At 44.1% G+C, this 16,969-nt stretch overlaps 1 protein-coding gene across 1 annotated transcript; it reads right to left on the bottom strand.

Annotated features, from left to right (window-relative positions):
* Positions 1–9,092: 9,092 nt before the first annotated feature.
* On the bottom strand, positions 9,093–9,830 carry LOC127309258 (uncharacterized). The gene has a single exon (XM_051340171.2). It carries the CDS (start codon positions 9,824–9,826, stop codon positions 9,251–9,253), a length of 576 nt encoding a protein of 191 aa, XP_051196131.1. The 5' UTR covers positions 9,827–9,830; the 3' UTR covers positions 9,093–9,250.
* Positions 9,831–16,969: the final 7,139 nt, after the last annotated feature.

Genomic DNA, 16,969 nt, shown 5'->3' with positions numbered 1-16,969 from the left:
GGAGATCTTTTTTGAAATCTGAGTAGCATCAAGGTCCCGTCGGCTTCTCGTCGAATATAAAGGGAATAATAAACATGTCGGAGAAAAAGTTTCAAAACCTAAAGTCTCATGACTGCCACGTGATTATGACACAATTACTTCGGTTGCATTGAGGGGGCTTCTGGGAAAATGTTCGAGTACCCATTGTGAAGCTATGTGCGTTCCTCAATGCAATTTCTCGAAGGTGATCAATCCACTTACTCTACAAAATTTACAGAAGGATGTGGTCCAATGTCTAGTCAGCTTCGAGTTGGTGTTCCCACCATCCTTCTTCAATATTATGACACATCTCCTAGTTCACCTGGTCGAAGAGATTGGCGTTCTCGGTCCTGTATTTCTACACAACATGTTCCCTTTGAGAGATTCATGGGAGTCTTAAAGAAGTACGTTCATAACCGTGCTAGGCCAGAAGGAAGCATCTCCAAGGGCTATGGAACAGAGGAGGTCATTGAGTTTTGTGTTGACTTTATTCCTGACCTTAAGCCGATCGGTGTTCCTGAATCGCGCTATGAGGGGAGACTGCGTGGAAAAGGCACGCTAGGAAAGAAATCAGCAACGTGTATGGACGGACATTCTTTCACTCAAGCACACTACACAGTTCTACTTAATTCCATCTTGGTGGCTCCATACAAAGAGGAACACAAGGAGATCTTACGCTCTAAATACCCGGAGCAACGTGAAGATTGGATTGATGGAGAACACATGAAGACTTTCGGCGGTTGGTTGCAAACACGTCTCATGAATGTCACCGATGACGAGCAGCTGTACTTGTTGGCCAAGCAACCATCTTCTACTATATCAACTTTTCAAGGGTACGAGATTAATGGGAACACATTTTACACTTTCGCCCAAGACAAAAAGAGCACCAACCAAAATAGTGGTGTCCGCTTTGATGCAAAAGATAGCAATGGGAACAAGGTCACATATTATGGGTACATAGAGGAGATATGGGAACTTGACTATGGACCTAATTTCAAGGTCCCTTTGTTCCGGTGTAAATGGTTCAACCTGAAAGACGGGGTACAGGTAGACCCGCAGTACGGAATGACTACAGTGGATTTCAAGAATCTTGGGTACGACATCGAACCATTCGTCCTAGCCAGTGAAGTGGCTCAGGTTTTTTATGTGAAGGATATGTCTAGCAAACCGAAAAAAAGAAAAGAAAGGCAAGAGGACACATCATACGATGAGCCAAAGCGGCACATAGTTCTTTCAGGAAAAAGAAACATCGTGGGAGTAGAGGACAAGACAGACATGTCAGAAGATTATAATAAGTTTGACGATATTCCACCCTTCAAGGTAAAAATTGACCCAAGCATCATCTTAAACAATGAAGATTGTCCATGGTTGCGTCGCAGTAAGAAGAAAGGGAAACGGGCGAAGAAAACTCAGAAGACTAGCTAGCTACATATAGGGATCATAACTTGTGTATCTCAATATGGAAATCACTTTTGTGTAATGATGTTACTGTATGTAAGATATTAACAATGGAGATGGTTGGCTTGTTTTACTAGTTAAGTCACGGGCTTGCAGGAAATTTTTCGAGGCGGAACTTCCGAATATGCCATATATAGGGCATGTGCACCAAGGGCATATTCGAGAAGTTCCGCCACGGAGATTTCCCAACCCTTTCCGCAACATTGTTAGAGGAGATGGAGTCTTCCACGGGCTTGCAGGAAAAAATTCCGAGGCGGAACTTCCGAAGATGCCATATGGCGTGTGCACCAAGGGCATCTTCGACAAGTTCCGCCATGGAGATTTCCCAACCCTTTCCTCCATCCATGGTGATGAAACTCTCCATCCATGTTGGCTTGTTGAGCTGCTTCCCATGGTGTATCGATGCTCCTTTTATAGGCAGAGCGTCCTTATCCTGCCGACGACTTTAGTACGGTTGTAGACACGAACCGGTACTAAAGGTTACCCACGCGTCCTTATCCCACCGACGAGCATCGTGCGCTACATACTTTATCTCATCGAGCAGGCGTCCTTATCCTGCCGACAGCTTTAGTACCGGTTGCACCCACCAACCGGTACTAAAGGTTACCCACGCGTCCTTATCCCACCGAAACGGGCGTCGTGCGCTACATACTTTATCTCATCGAGCAGGCGTCCTTATCCTGCCGACAGCTTTAGTACCGGTTGCACCCACCAACCGGTACTAAAGGTTTGCCTCTCTGTCTTCCCGCCTATTTTCTTCCCACGCTTTCCACCGGTTCCCGCCTTTGTCTTCCCGCCATTTTTTCACTATATATATGTAGGCTTGGCCACCATTTACATATCACATCTAGACTCATATCTCGCAAACCTCATCATTCTCTCCCATGGCTTCCATCGCATCTCTAACCCCCGGAGGCGGAGGCGCTTTGCGCCTCGAACTACCCCCTCGCCCGCCGGGCTACCGCGTCCCGAGCCTGGGCTGGTTGCTAAGCGTCGGAGGCGTACCGGTCCCTCCAGTCCCTCTAGGTGTGGCGCGCGAGATGGCCATCACGAACCACTACTACTTCGAGCTCACGCCAGAGCAGCGGAGGAATCCCCAGTGGCATCCCGACTACAACCCGACTTGGGAAAGCTTCTTCATCAATCGGCGTGAGAGGGCGCTTTCCAGGCACGAGGAGGGCGGCCCGCCTCCTTCGAACTTCAACGAGGCCGGCCGTCGGCTGTGGTGGCGCGGCCGGACTCTCCAGGGCGTCATGGCCTACCGTGGCCCCCGCCTGCGCTACCCTCAGTCCCAGCCCACGCGTGCTCACCCGCCGACGTTCGAGTACCGCGACCCCGATGCCAGCGACGATGATGACGGCGACTACGACGACTACGGTGGCAACTACTACGGGGCTAGGCACGAGTATGGTGAATGACTCCAACAGTAGAATTTGGCCATGTATCTTTAATTTTCAGTTAAGCTATGTACTTTTAATTCGAGTTCAATCGTAATAAAATTTTATTCCCGCCCTTTCTTTCCCGCCTTTTTCCTCCCACGCGCGGCGTCGTGGCGGGAAAGTTTCCCGCGCGACATCGTACGTGGCGGGAAAATTTCCCGCGCGGACGGCGTCGTGGCGGGAGTAAAGAATATAAAAAGAAAATATATAGAAAATAAATATAAAAATAATTAGAAAATATATAGAAAATAAGTAGAAAAGAAATATAAAAAAGATTATAGAAAAGAAATAGAAAAGAAAACAAACGGAAAAAGAAAAAGAAATAGAAAACAAAAAAATAAGAAATAGAAAAAAATGAACATAAAGGAAAAAAGAAAAAGAAAAGAAAAAGAAACAGCAAATAAGAAATAGAAAAAGAAATAGAAAATAAGAAATATAAAAAGAAATAGAAAATAAGAAATAGAAAACAAAAGAAAAAAAGGAGAAATAGAAAATAAGAGATAGAAAATAAAAAGAAACAGAAAAGAAAAATAAACAGAAAAGAAAAAGAAACAGAAAAGAAAAATAAACAGAAAAGAAACAGAAATAGAAAAGAAAAAGAAACAGAAAATAAAAAGAAACAGAAAAGAAAACCGCAAAAGAAAAGAAAACAAAAAATACCTTTGGTACCGGTTGGTATCACCAACCGTACGAAGGTCTTTAAATACCGGTGGGTGGTACCAACCGGTACGAAAGGGTCTTCTCCCTGTATTAGACTTAGCCGCGCGCGCGGAATTTTTTCCCCAAATCCCCTCCTCACACGCACAGAGACGACCGCGCCGCGCCGCTCCTCGCCGTCGCCGTCATCGACGCACGCTCCTCGCCGTCGCCGTCGCAGCCTCGCCGTCGCCGACACATCCTCGCCGTCGGCCGCCGCCCGCACCTCTCCGCGCGCGCCTCTGCAGGTATGTGCGCCGCCCCGTCGCCTCGCTCCCTCCCCTTCTCCGGTGCCGTTGCCACAATGGCCGCCACCGCCGCCTACGCCGCAGCGCGGCCTCCTCCACCTCGCCACCGCCGCTACGCCGCACCAACGGAGGAGCGCACACGGCTGCGTGCGATGGCGCGTGCGGCGACGCCCTCAACCGCGGCCGCCCACCACCTGTTCGACGTAAGGACCGAACACCTGCGCGTGCGTGCGAGGCTTGGCGATGGAGAAGGGCGGCGCGGAGAGCGCGGTGGCGGCGCCGCCACCGCGCGCCAGAGCTCGGCGAAGGTGGTCGTGCGGCCCGTGGCGGCGTCGACGAGCGCGACCACGCCTGAGTGGCGGCGGGTGGCGAGGAAGGTGACGACGTCGAGGTCCGGGTCGGCCGGGAGCGGCACGTCGGCGCGCTTGCTCCGGAACGCACGTTGGTGCCGTCGGAGTAGGGGAGGTCGGCGAGGAGGGAGGAGGAGGAGGACGGGGAGGAGGTGGAGGCGGTGCCCGGGGAGTAGTGGTCGGGCATGGAGCTATTCAGCGCGCGCGCGATGGCGGCGTCGGTGTAGTAGGCCTGCGAGGAGGTGTTCGGGAGGAAGGACGCCGGGTGCGGCGCGAGGCAGGACATGGCATCCATGGGGCGAGGCGGGTCAGATGGCGCCGCCGGGAGCAACTTGGCGACGCTCCTCGCCGTGACCGGCATGCCTGGATGCAACCCTGCCCCCTCACGCATCGGCTTAAACCAAAACCCTTTTTTATTTCTTTTTGTTGTTTCTAAAAATTTGAAATCTGGATACTTTTCAAAGTATTTAAAACTACACTTTGCACAAACTTTATATCTTATTGCATCAGAAAAACATGAGGATTTCAAATATCGTCATGCCATGCATCATTGACATCATCTCTAGTTCGGCCAAATTAAAATTGCAACAAGAACTAAATGCTATGTGAGGGTGTTCCACTATTTCTTGCTATATTCGAACACCCCACTTAATTTTGCTATGTATGAAACCCTTGCACACTCTTCTAATCTGTTACATGATCATTATATGATGAATGAAATACAATTGCTTTCTTAATTTTGTAGTGACATTGAGGTATGGAGGACGGCACCTTCGTCCGAGATGAGGAGGGGGAAGAAGCGGTGCAGCAATTGATCTATGAGAGTGCCCGTGGTCCGGAACCCGACGATGGAGATGACAACGATTTCCAAGACTTTCTGAATGATTTCGGCGAGGGACTTGAGTCTGAACAAATTAGAAGAGACAACGAAGTGTCCATCACAAACTCCGGCGAGGTGTATATCTATGTATCAATTAGTCTATATGTTCATCCCTAGATGCATTCATTTATTTGTATTGCACTTATTAACGAATAATTTTTTCTTTTAGCCTTCTGGATCATCGAGCAAGTCTGTTAGATCAAAACGAGGCCCGACACGGGTGCTAAAGTGCGAGGGTAGGTTAGCCCTCACGGCATTCAAGGATAATGGTGAACCAGTGGAGCCCAAGGAGTTTTGCCGCAAATTTACAAGTCAATCCGGAGTTATTGTTAGGGACCATGTACCGATCAGCATTCAAGAGTGGCATAAGCCGAAGAACCCGGAGAGTGGTGCTAGTTATGTCAACGACGCGATGAAAAAATTTCTTTGGGACACGCTCATGACAAAGTTCAGCCTACCGGAAGACATGACGGAAGGCCAGAAGAATAAAGTCAAGGAATGGACATGGAAGAAGATGGCCATACAATTCCAGAGCTTCAAGAAAAATTTATGGGACAAATATAAGAATGAAGATCCAGTATTCGATGATAATCTAGTGAAGATAAAAGATCACTGGGCCGCATTTAAGGAGTATAAGAAATCGTCTACTTTTGTGTCCCGATCGAAGAAAAATACCGAAAATGCTGCAAAGAAGAAACTTCCGCATCATTTGGGGTCAGGTGGCTACAAGAGTGCCATTCCGAAGTGGACAGCGTTTGAGAATAAACTGATGGATCATGGAATCACTCCACAGACATGGGACTTGCCCGAACGGTCCAAGTTCTGGTTGTTCGCTCATGGGGCAGGGTTGGACCCAAAGACAGGGTTGATCGTTGCGAAGGGAAAATGGAAGGAAAAAATTGAGGCAATTGTACCGAAGCTTGTAGATGCAATTGAAAAGGTCAGAAAGGGAGAGTACATTCCCGATCGAGAGAATGACGAGTGACACTCGCTACGGGGGGAACCCTGAACATGTTGGACGGGTACGAGCTCGCCCGGGTCTCACCATGAAGGAAGCGTGGCCGGACAGCGGCGACACTTATAGAAGCCGTTCGCGAAAGAAGAAGAAGGACGGCGACATTGTAACGGAGTTGTTATGTAGGGTGGAGGCTCTTGAGAGAAATCAGAGGGCACCTGATCAGCCGCTGTTTCTACAGGATCCACAAGCCGATGCTGCCCCATCTCAGCGAAGAAGCAGTGTCGGTTCCTCGCATCTTGACGGATGTGGAGGAAGCTACCCCGTGGATTATGTCACGGAGAAGACAGATTGCGAGCTACATATGTTAATCAGGACCGCGTCGGTTAAGGTGGCGGTCGGCTATGTGTACCCAAGTGAAGATGGAGCAATGCACCATCATATGCCCATTCCACCTGGTTGTGTTCGTGTCGGGGTGGATGAAGTTGTTTCGGGTTTTGAAAAAGTGGAGCTTGATATTCCTAGAGGTGAAGATGAGAGGACACCGGCCGATGTCAAGCACGGTTTCGCCCTATGGCCGAAGAAGTACGTCGTCCTTTTGCAAAGGCCACCGACTCCTACACATGAGCAGCAAATGCCATCGACTCCTCCTGGTGGCAGTCCTGGTGAGCAGCCAAGTCCACACCTACCTGAGAGGGACCCCAGCGTGAGTCCACCATCTCGAGATCCTCCGCGACGTAAGACAGCGTCCGTTAAGCGGAACGGTGCGCCGCCTAGGAAGAAAGCTAGAAAGGAGAAACAACTGCTGCCTACTGAGAAGTTACCTTGGGAAAAAACTCCAGAGGAAAACGCGGAGGCCGTTCAGGCCGAGTTGAAGAAATTTTTGCACCGAAAGTGCAGAGATACCTTTCGAGAAGACACTAGATCGGGAGAAAGTTGTGCGTACCGTTGACAATCTATATGACCCTGTACCATCGCCGCCATCGACTATGCGCGTTCTATTGAAAGGTCGTATGACAAGATGATCGAGGCGACAAAACCCGTTCAATCGGGTATCAGGGAGATAAAAGGGATACACAGTGTCTACCAGCTCGGACAACAACCCGTTCAATCGGTCGCCCCTCTCAAGGTGTTTGACGGGAAGACCGTTCAAAGTTCTCGACAAGACGCAACTGATTACGCCTTAGCTGAACGAGCATATCAGTTTGTTCAAGGGAAAGATTTGGTCGAGAATCTCAGGAAGGTACCAACATGTATGCGTAACTTGCATTCGTGGTACCTTAAGGCCTCAAAGGAAGGGATCCAGACTATCATGGTGCGAGTTAGGGAAGAGCACTACTTCCAGCAGTACTGTGTGAATGTTGACTTCGCCGAACTCTTTCAGTTATACAATCTCCGGGCCCTCGACAAATCAATCATCAGTTGCTATTGTCTGTAAGTGATTTATTTATTTAATTTGAGAAGTCGTTCATTGTCTGCAGATTATAATCTTTTGTGCGCTATATTATGCAGATCGAAGATGCTCGAATGCAAAAGGGACGATATCACAGACATTGGGTTCATTGACCCGAACACAATGCATGTCAAAACCATAGAGAATCCCCTCTATAACAAGGATACACCGCAGACTTTGCTAAGGTTTTTGAAGCGACAACGTGACAAAAAGCTAATACTTTGGCCTTACAACTTCGAGTGAGTCTTCTTGTCTTATAACACATTATATTTTGCTCACCGTATGTCAAAATTTTAACTAATGACTTATGTATATGACACTACATATTGAAACGTGCGTAGGTTTCACTTTATTCTTCTCGTCATCAATTTGGAAATTGGAGAAGTTGAAGTCTTGGACTCACTAAGCAAAAAAAAAGGATCTATACGTGTCTTGTTTTTTAATGCTCAGAAGGTAATTTTAATTCTTATCGGTTTGTTTCGTTAATTTCCCGCTTTGAACTAATTGATGACTCTTTTATGCATTTTCTTTTGTCGAGCAGCGTATGGCAAACTTTCATCAAGGAAGATACGTCCCGTGAATGGACACCGAAGCTGCGATGGCGTGCGAAAGTAAGTAGTACTACCTAGGTCCACACACCTTTTAATTATCATACTTGACTATTGTTTGATTGAATTATATTCTTGTAAAGAAATGCCCGCAACAACCTCCGGGGACCGATCTCTGTGGATTCTTCGTTTGCGAGTACATCCGCAGAATTGTCAACGAGAGAACGAATAATGAAAGAAATAAAGAGGTACAAAAACAATCTTCACAAATTTGTTTTGTTATCATAAGTTGTGCTGAGTTTCAGTAATAGTTGTTTCATGTATTCATTTTTGTATCTTATTCTTTTATAGTTGGCAAGAAAGCGGAACAAGCTCTCAATCGATGACCGCTTCATAGCAATAGGCGAGGAATTGGCGGGATTTTTCCTTCGGGACGTCATACCACAACTCACAGAGCACCACTATGAATGAAGATGTACATGTTACATATATAGTTGACTCGAAGAGTACCACTATGCTACATGTAATAGACATATATAGAGTACGCCTCGGAGAGCACCACTATGCATGAAGATCGATCTTCATGCATAGTGCTACTTAATTTGCGATCTTATGCAATAACATGTGTGTTATATTATATGCACCAACTTGCTATGCATCATCTTGATCTTCATGTACTACTTAAACCCAAACGCGTTTCTGGTGCATCGACGCGATATGAAACAAACCGATATCCCTAAACCTCTCCAAAACCCTAAAAAGCCAATTCTCTGCCGCGGCAGAGATTTGGGCAAATTCCCTGCCGCGGGGGGAACCTTTGGTACCGGTTCGTATTACCAACCGGTACCAAAGATCCTTAGCCCTGAGCTCTCCTGGTGGCCCACGTGGAGGCCCCTTTTATACCGGTTCGTAAGCAACCGGTACGAAAGGGGGGGGGGGGGGCTTTAGTGCCGGAAGTTTTATACCGGTTGCAAAACCGGTACGAATGCCCCTCTGGAACCGGTACGCATGGACGTTTTTCTACTAGTGACTGAATATATATATGGTATAATACATTACAATATATTTATGAAATACATATGAAGCCCTTTATTTGCAACTAACCAATGCACAAAAGTGGGTACAAATAAAAAAGATGAAAGCAAATTATCTTGCATCAAAGCGGAACACTAAGTTGGGCTTCCATGTTTGAATTAGTGGAGAATTTACGGGTGTGCATCAGCATCGCCAGATCCCGCGCCCTGGCCATCACCGCTCCCACCGTTTTCTCCCGTTCCCATGGCACCACCGTGGCCTTCAGCGTTGGCAGATGCTAGAGTTGGTCCACCAAGGACGTTAGTAGCCCAGCTAGAGCCGGAGCTAGTGCCACCGTCGTATCCGTGCCCACTGGATCCATAACCGCCTCCGGCTTTTCCTTGGCCAGCACCACGGCCAGCACCGACTGCGCTAGAAGAGCCGCCACCACTAATTCCATCACTATACGTGCTAGAGCTTGAGCCCTGGCCTGCTCCTCGACCATTTCCGGCTCCACTAGACTGGCTACTCCCACCACCTCCACCGCCGCCTCCACTGCGTGAGCTAGCACCACTACTCGCACTACTCTGGCTAGACCCCGTCCCAGCCCCGGACCCTGAGCCAATGCCATCCACATCACCACCACCCCTTCCTTCTCCACTGCCAATTCCTTGGGACGCCGAGTATCTAGCTACCCTCACAGCATTGGCTAATCCAACACCCAAGAGGAAAACGAACCCAAGAGTTGCAAGTTTAGTGGCTGCCATTGTGAGCTGGGTAGAATGAGATGAGTGTTACACAACAGATTGCACGGCTATTTATAGCGCCCGACTCCAAGCACAGTTGTAAGTTCCTTATATTTTACAGGACGTTCGTGGTGCCAAGTTGATTACATAGTAACCTTTCTGAACGAGATCAAGTGGATGTTTTACAAGAGTGTTGCTGCTATTGGTATTGGAGCCTGCTGAGCCCGAGTGTGGTGTGGTTCTACGCAGGGCTCTCGGCTTTTCACCCACGCGTTGGTGATTCGCTTGGTGCTAGTTAGTGTAGGCAGTGTATATTTTGCATATCTGTAACATGGTAGAGGTAGGAGCTCAGGTAGACAGAAGAGACATAAACCTTTTAAGTAATGAAATCGCCCTTTATCGAAAAAAAGATAGACAGAAGAGACGCAATTGCAAGTTTGTCCTTTTAAATTTTTCCCCAGTTTTGACACTGAAGATACTGCGTACTGTTGCGGTAAGAAATTTCCCTTCCATCTTCTGCAAGCTGCATACCATATCGTCGATGGCGAGGCGTCAACGGTAACTTCATTAATCTCAAGATCCGTCAGATCAATTTGTTGTACTTAGTCTCTCTGATGTGTTCATAAGGATAGGGTGTACCTTCATTCGATGAAAGGTGTACCTACGTAATTGTTAGTGTCTATATCTGTACCGTGTTTCGCAAAAAAAATGATTCAGTTACATAGTGAGATGATGAAATACAAGTCATCTGACATAGAGATCACTACAAGCAACTAAGGACAGATCACGATTCACGAGATTTGACTACGATCTTCAACAATTTCTACATTATTAAACGCAGGACGCAGCGATACAACGTGATACACAAGCATCCACGGATATATTGGTAGAACAGTACAAGTTGACATTGAAGGGACGACCTCGAAGCTCTCCTGGTTGACCTTGACATACGCATTACAAGTTGACAGCTGATTCATGCATATATACTCCATCCATCACAGTTTAAGAGGAATCGGACGGCAGCCCATGGAGGGCCATATTTTGCTAATGCCCACTATGTAGGTCGACCAAATAGTGATTAATTTTTAAAAATTGTGTGCGCCTATGTTAAACTGTAGTGGAGGGAGTTCAGCAGGTCAAATTGTCGCGGATTGAAATAGTGGGACATTTTGGACAAAATGCATGATGTCTTGCTCAGTTATTCGTTGGGAGATCAACTAACTAGAGAAGCACTTTCTATGAATGCAAACTTGCTCATTAGGATGCTCAATTTCACAAGTTGAAAGATAAATTATGTTTCTTACAATTTAAGTTCAATGAGACCTATCACTAAATAAGAAACTTGCAAGAAATTTCTACACTAAAATAAAAACAATACTCACATGAGTAGAAGAATCACACTTTTAACCTTTGGGAATATTTTTTCCTTCCCAAATTCTTTCATAGCCCTTTATTTCTTTTCAATTTTTTTATTTCAATAGTTATAGTATTTAACATGTGACAAGCCTGCTGGTGGTGGTCCTTATTTTATATGTAGATATGCAATCCTAAACAAAAACTAAACAAAAAAGACGCTTCAAGCTTATACAACTTTTTCATAGTGCTCAGAAAACAAAGTTTGAACATTTGAAAACCTTGATTTGTGTTGGTGTAAGATGGATGCTCTTGTCATCGCCAAGCTTATGGTTTGAACCATTCATGGATGAACCGTCCCTCCGAAAAAACTTCTCCCATTTTTTCCTATGGGGTTAACAACATTAGATAGATATAATGATGCCATTAAACGCCTAAATATTTGGTTTTGAAATATCTAAAGAGTTTCTTAAGTGTGTAACATCCAAATAGCATCAAGATACCCATAAATAATTAAAGTGAAACATAAAAGATCCACTTAAGTATCTAAAGACATAACATATAAAAAACAACAGCTGCAACAAAACGATTTTTGAAATCCCCTTTGGAAAATTCAGAAAAGGGGTAAATCTACAAGCATGCAGAGGAACAAAACATAAACTTAAGGTACAATTTTCATCCTTTTACGAGCTACATGGATTTTTTTAAAGAATTTAACAACACACAGTAACACGCAGAAAGCTGCAGCTCGTACATTTGTAATCATCTATTAGTAGCGAAATGGGCAAAACTTGGAAACTCATTTTAAAAACTAAGGAATCAAAAAATAGAAACAAAAAAAAACAACCCAACAAGTTACAATAAAAAGTAAAAAATGAGAAAAAAAATCAAGTTGCCTCCCATAAAGCACTTTCTTCATAGCCAACATAGCTAGGCGTCATACCTTTTTATTTAGGAGGTGCACATATCATGGGGAAAATGAGGTAAATTCTTGATGTTTGCCCCCTCCTTATTCCTTGGAAAGTTCTTCCATGCACTTCTTATGTGGGAACTGAAATTTCACATCTCCTTCTTTTGATAAAATGATGTCACATGTAGTTCTAAGGAAAGGTCTTTCAAGGGGATTATAGGACATGAGACTTTACTCTCCCTATCCATAATAATAAAATCAATAGGTACAAAAACTGCTTGGTAGAAGAATCAGTAAGTAATAAATCAATAATGAAATTTTCCATAGAACCAATGCTTAAAGTCTCAGGAGACCCAAGTTGTAGAGCTTGAGCCCCCTAAAGCGCTACCCCTTAGTTGTGCAACACTCCGTGGTTGGCCTAGATCGACTTTACTGTCGGATCACATTGATTCTTTCACCCTTACATTTTTCTTTCCTTTTAATTAATCATTTATATATAACATCGGGATAATTTTCCCTCTATGCATGGAGACAAAGAAAAAAAGCACTGACTCTGTAGGGTGCCATCAAAGGATATTACATGTGAACCGCCGGAATCACCTATGGCGGCATCTCCCCTTCGACTATCGTCTTCTTGATCTCCATCAAATTTTACAATAACTTCTCCATCATATCCCCATAGTAACCTCTTTGGATCTTTGCAAACATGATGTGTGGTAGAATAATTTTCCCCATGATGTATTGTGTCACTCTATCTGGTTTTGAGTAGTAACGTGTTAATGGCAATGGTGAAATAGTTCTACTTCTATTATTGCGTACACATATGCTATCTTATATGGATTTATTATGTATTTATGTATGAGTGAATGTGCACCTTAGGGTATCATATACGGGTTTAACTATTCATAGGGAGATAAGTGGGGAACCTTGAATCTTAATGCAATGGTTGGACCTTTATACCTTAATACTCTTTTTTCTCATGTATGTGACTACGAGATCAATAATTAGGGGTGTAACTGATCATGGATATGGTTGCACCTAATTATGGTTCCACCTTAGAAGAAACATATCTTATGGCTATTGTGTTGGTTACCCATTGCCTTAATAAATTTCTTGATTGCTCCTATATGTGGCATGGGGGTTTTGATCGCCAATTTGTTTGTGTCTTATTGTATGTCTACCCATGTAGGTAGATATTGAGGAGTGATAGCTATATGTGCGACTTCTGGGACTCTGTCATTTAGCTTGTATTGAGCTTCGGTTTAAGATATCTGATTTGTACAAAATGGAGAATTGGCTAGAACACTTGTTCCATTGGAGATAACTCGTGCAAGACCTGACCATCCTAGGGTGCAGGACAGGAGAATCATCAAGACGTCTTAAAGTCCATTGTTAGCTTGTTATCATTGTAATCTATTTCTAGGGTCTAGCTGAGATGGTGTGTGATGTTGCCTTATATATAGGCTTCCGCCACCTTGATCATGTGAAAATGAAAATAAAAAGGGTACACCTTGTGTCATGAGCATACCTTTCGGGTACCCATTATTACCATACCTGGCTCGGCTCAATATGGAGAAGGCCCAAGAAGGCAACTCGAAGAAGTAGTCGACTAGGACCCTTGTAAAATCCTAGACTGATTACATATATAAAGCTAGCTAGGGCACTCATATAAGAAGAGGGCAATATAGACAAGATAGACAAGATAGCTTCGCCTATGGCGACCCCTTGTAAACATACTTGTGATCATATACTAGATTGCTAGCAGCACGTAAGGACCTCCACCGAGGGGACCCGAAGCTGGGTATATCGTGTGCCTAATTTCGCTCCCGGAATCTCAATCGTCGCTCTTTTCCGAAATCCAGACATTGGCGAGATGATCCCTCGTCAATTGGCGCCGTCTGTGGGAAACTGCGACAATTGGATTTTGTTATCCAGGCGAGATCCTCAAACATCTTCAAGTTGAAGCCTTCGTCATCAACAATTGGCTGCAGTCGAAATCAACATCAATCGACAACCCATCAGTTTAAGGATAAGCGGCGGCGCACGCGAATACGCTTTCATCGAGGTTGGCCAGCAAGGCCGCGCGTGGCTCTACATGCCGCGAGTAGCAAAGCCCGTGTATGGATCCATCGATTTAATCCTCACCTGCAGCAATCGGTATGGTCTTTCGGGGAGACAATTTACGTGGGCGAGTCGTCGAGATAAACCCACTTATGAGAAGTTAGATAGAGTTCTAGCGTCCATCTCTTGGGAACAGAAATTTCCCTTAGTAACTGTCCGTGCATTGACAAGGGCGGATTCTGATCACACACCGATTCTTATTGACTCAGGGGTTCAAGCACATTTGGGGAATGTATCAAAATTTTCATTTGAGTTACATTGGTTGAAACAGGAAGGTTTTTTTCAAATGATAGAATAGGAGTGGAATTCGGTTTTGACAGGAATAAATCCAATAGATGTTTGGTTGAATAAACTAAGGCATATTAGAAGGTTCCTCAAAGGGTGGGCAAAAACTCAAAGTGGGAAATACAAAAAGGAGAAAGAGAGACTTTTAGGTATTATTGATCATCTTGATATAAAAGCAGAAATAAACCCTTTGAATTCGCAAGAAAGAGATGAGCTTAAAAAAGCAAACGATGGTTTGAATAAATTAAGAAGGGAGGAAGAATCAAAGTGGGCTCAACGCGCAAAAGTTAAGCATATACAGGAAGGGGGGAATAATACAAGGTATTTCCATTTGATTGCAAATGGTAAACATCGAAAGAAGAAATATTTTCAATTGGAACAACAAGAAGGGACAATTGTTGGAGAGGACAACCTTAAGGTGTATATTACAGAATTTTATAAAAAAATATTTGGACCACCCGAGCCGACCACAATTTCTTTAAGAGAAGGAGTGGTGCATGATATTCCGCAGATTTCATCAAATGAAAATGAGATCCTAACAACTCCTTTTACTGAAGAGGAGGTTTTTGAGGCAATCTCACAGATGGAACATAATAAAGCGCCAGGCCCTGATGGCTTTCCGGCGGAGTTCTATCAAAAGTTCTGGGAAGTAATAAAGTTTGACTTAATGGCACTTTTTAATGAGTTGAGTATAGGAGATTTGTCTCTATACAAACTCAATTTCGGTGTCATTACTTTATTACCCAAGAAAGATGATGCGGTACAGATACAACAATATCGACCCATTTGTCTATTAAATGTGTGCTTCAAGATCTTTACAAAGGTCGGCACAAATAGAATAACGGGGATTGCCCCAAAGGTTATTAGACCGACACAATCTGCTTTCATGCCGGGTCGTAATATTTTAGAAGGAGTAGTCATTCTTCATGAGACGATTCATGAGCTCCACAGTAAGAAGTTAGATGGGGTGTTGTTTAAGATCGATTTTGAAAAAGCGTATGATAAAGTTAAGTGGTCCTTTTTACAACAAACTTTGAGAATGAAAGGTTTTGCCTCAGAGTGGTGTAGCTTAATTCAGCATTTTGTACAAGGAGGGAGTGTGGGTGTGAAGGTGAATGATGACATTGGTCATTACTTTCAAACAAAAAAAGGACTACGGCAAGGGGACCCTTTATCCCCAATGTTGTTCAATATTGTAGTAGATATGCTTGCCATCTTAATTGAAAGAGCAAAAAATGATGGTCAGGTTGGAGGGCTCATACCTCATCTTGTTGAGGGAGGTATCTCTATATTACAGTATGCCGACGATATGATCCTTTTTTTGGAACATGACCTCCTTAAAGCTGTAAACATGAAGTTAATATTATGCATCTTTGAAGAACTATCGGGACTAAAAATTAATTTCCATAAAAGTGAGCTTTTCTATTTTGGCAAGGCAAAGGAGGAAGAGGAACAATATAAGCAGATCTTTGGATGTGACGCTGGATCTCTTCCCTTTAGATACTTAGGTATTCCTATCCATTACAGAAAATAAAGAAATTCCGACTGGTATCCAGTAGAGACACGGTTTGAAAGCAAACTTGGATGCTAGAAAGGAAAATTACTTTCATATGGCGATAGATTGGTTCTTATTAATTCAGTCTTAACTAGTTTACCTATGTTCATGCTATCCTTTCTAGAGGTACCTGTTGGGGTAAGGAAACGATTGGATTTCTATAGATCTAGGTTTTTCTGGCAGTCTGATGAAAATAAGAAAAAATATCGCCTTACAAAATGGAATATTGTCTGTCGGCCTAAAGATCAAGGTGGCTTAGGTATTGAGGTCCTCGAACTCAAAAACAAATGCTTATTGAGTAAATGGCTCTTTAAGTTGCTTAATGAGGAAGGGGTATGGCAGGAGCTGCTACATAATAAATACTTAAGACATAAAACTTTATCGGCCGTACAGGCAAAACCCATAGACACGTCTTTCTGGAAGGGTCTAATGCGAGTAAAGGAGGAGTTTTTTAATAGAGGTTTCTTTCAAATTGGAAATGGAATGAACACTCGTTTTTGGGAAGATATTTGGTTAGGGAAAACCCCTTAAGCAAATCAATACCCCTCTTTATATAATATTGTGCGTCACAAAGATGTAACGGTAGCTCATGTGTTAGCTCAAACCCCGCTGAATATTAGTTTCAGGAGGGCGCTTTTGGGAAACAAATGGACTTTATGGTTACAGTTATGCCAAAAACTAATGAGGGTAAATCTAAATGATGAGCACGATCGTTTTGTTTGGGGTTTGACAACCAATGGTCAGTTCTCAGTAAAGTCTATGTATGCGGATCTTATGAGTGATCACACCCCATATTTGAGAAAATACTTATGAAAAGTTAAAGTTCCTTTAAAAATAAAAAATTTCATGTGGTTTCTTAGTAACAAAGTCCTCCTAACTAAAGATAACTTAGCTACACGGAATTGGAATGGGTGTATCAGGAAACCGTCGAACATATATT

The sequence above is a fragment of the Lolium perenne genome, chromosome 6, assembly GCF_019359855.2.
Source record: "Lolium perenne isolate Kyuss_39 chromosome 6, Kyuss_2.0, whole genome shotgun sequence".
Classification (NCBI taxonomy): Eukaryota; Viridiplantae; Streptophyta; class Magnoliopsida; order Poales; family Poaceae; genus Lolium; species Lolium perenne.
This window is presented reverse-complemented; position numbering and strand designations above follow the sequence as displayed.

What these genes read in the sequence shown, in the direction of transcription:
- LOC127309258 (XM_051340171.2), bottom strand. Translation starts at nt 9,826, where the DNA reads ATGGCAGCCACTAAACTTGCAACTCTTGGGTTCGTTTTCCTCTTGGGT.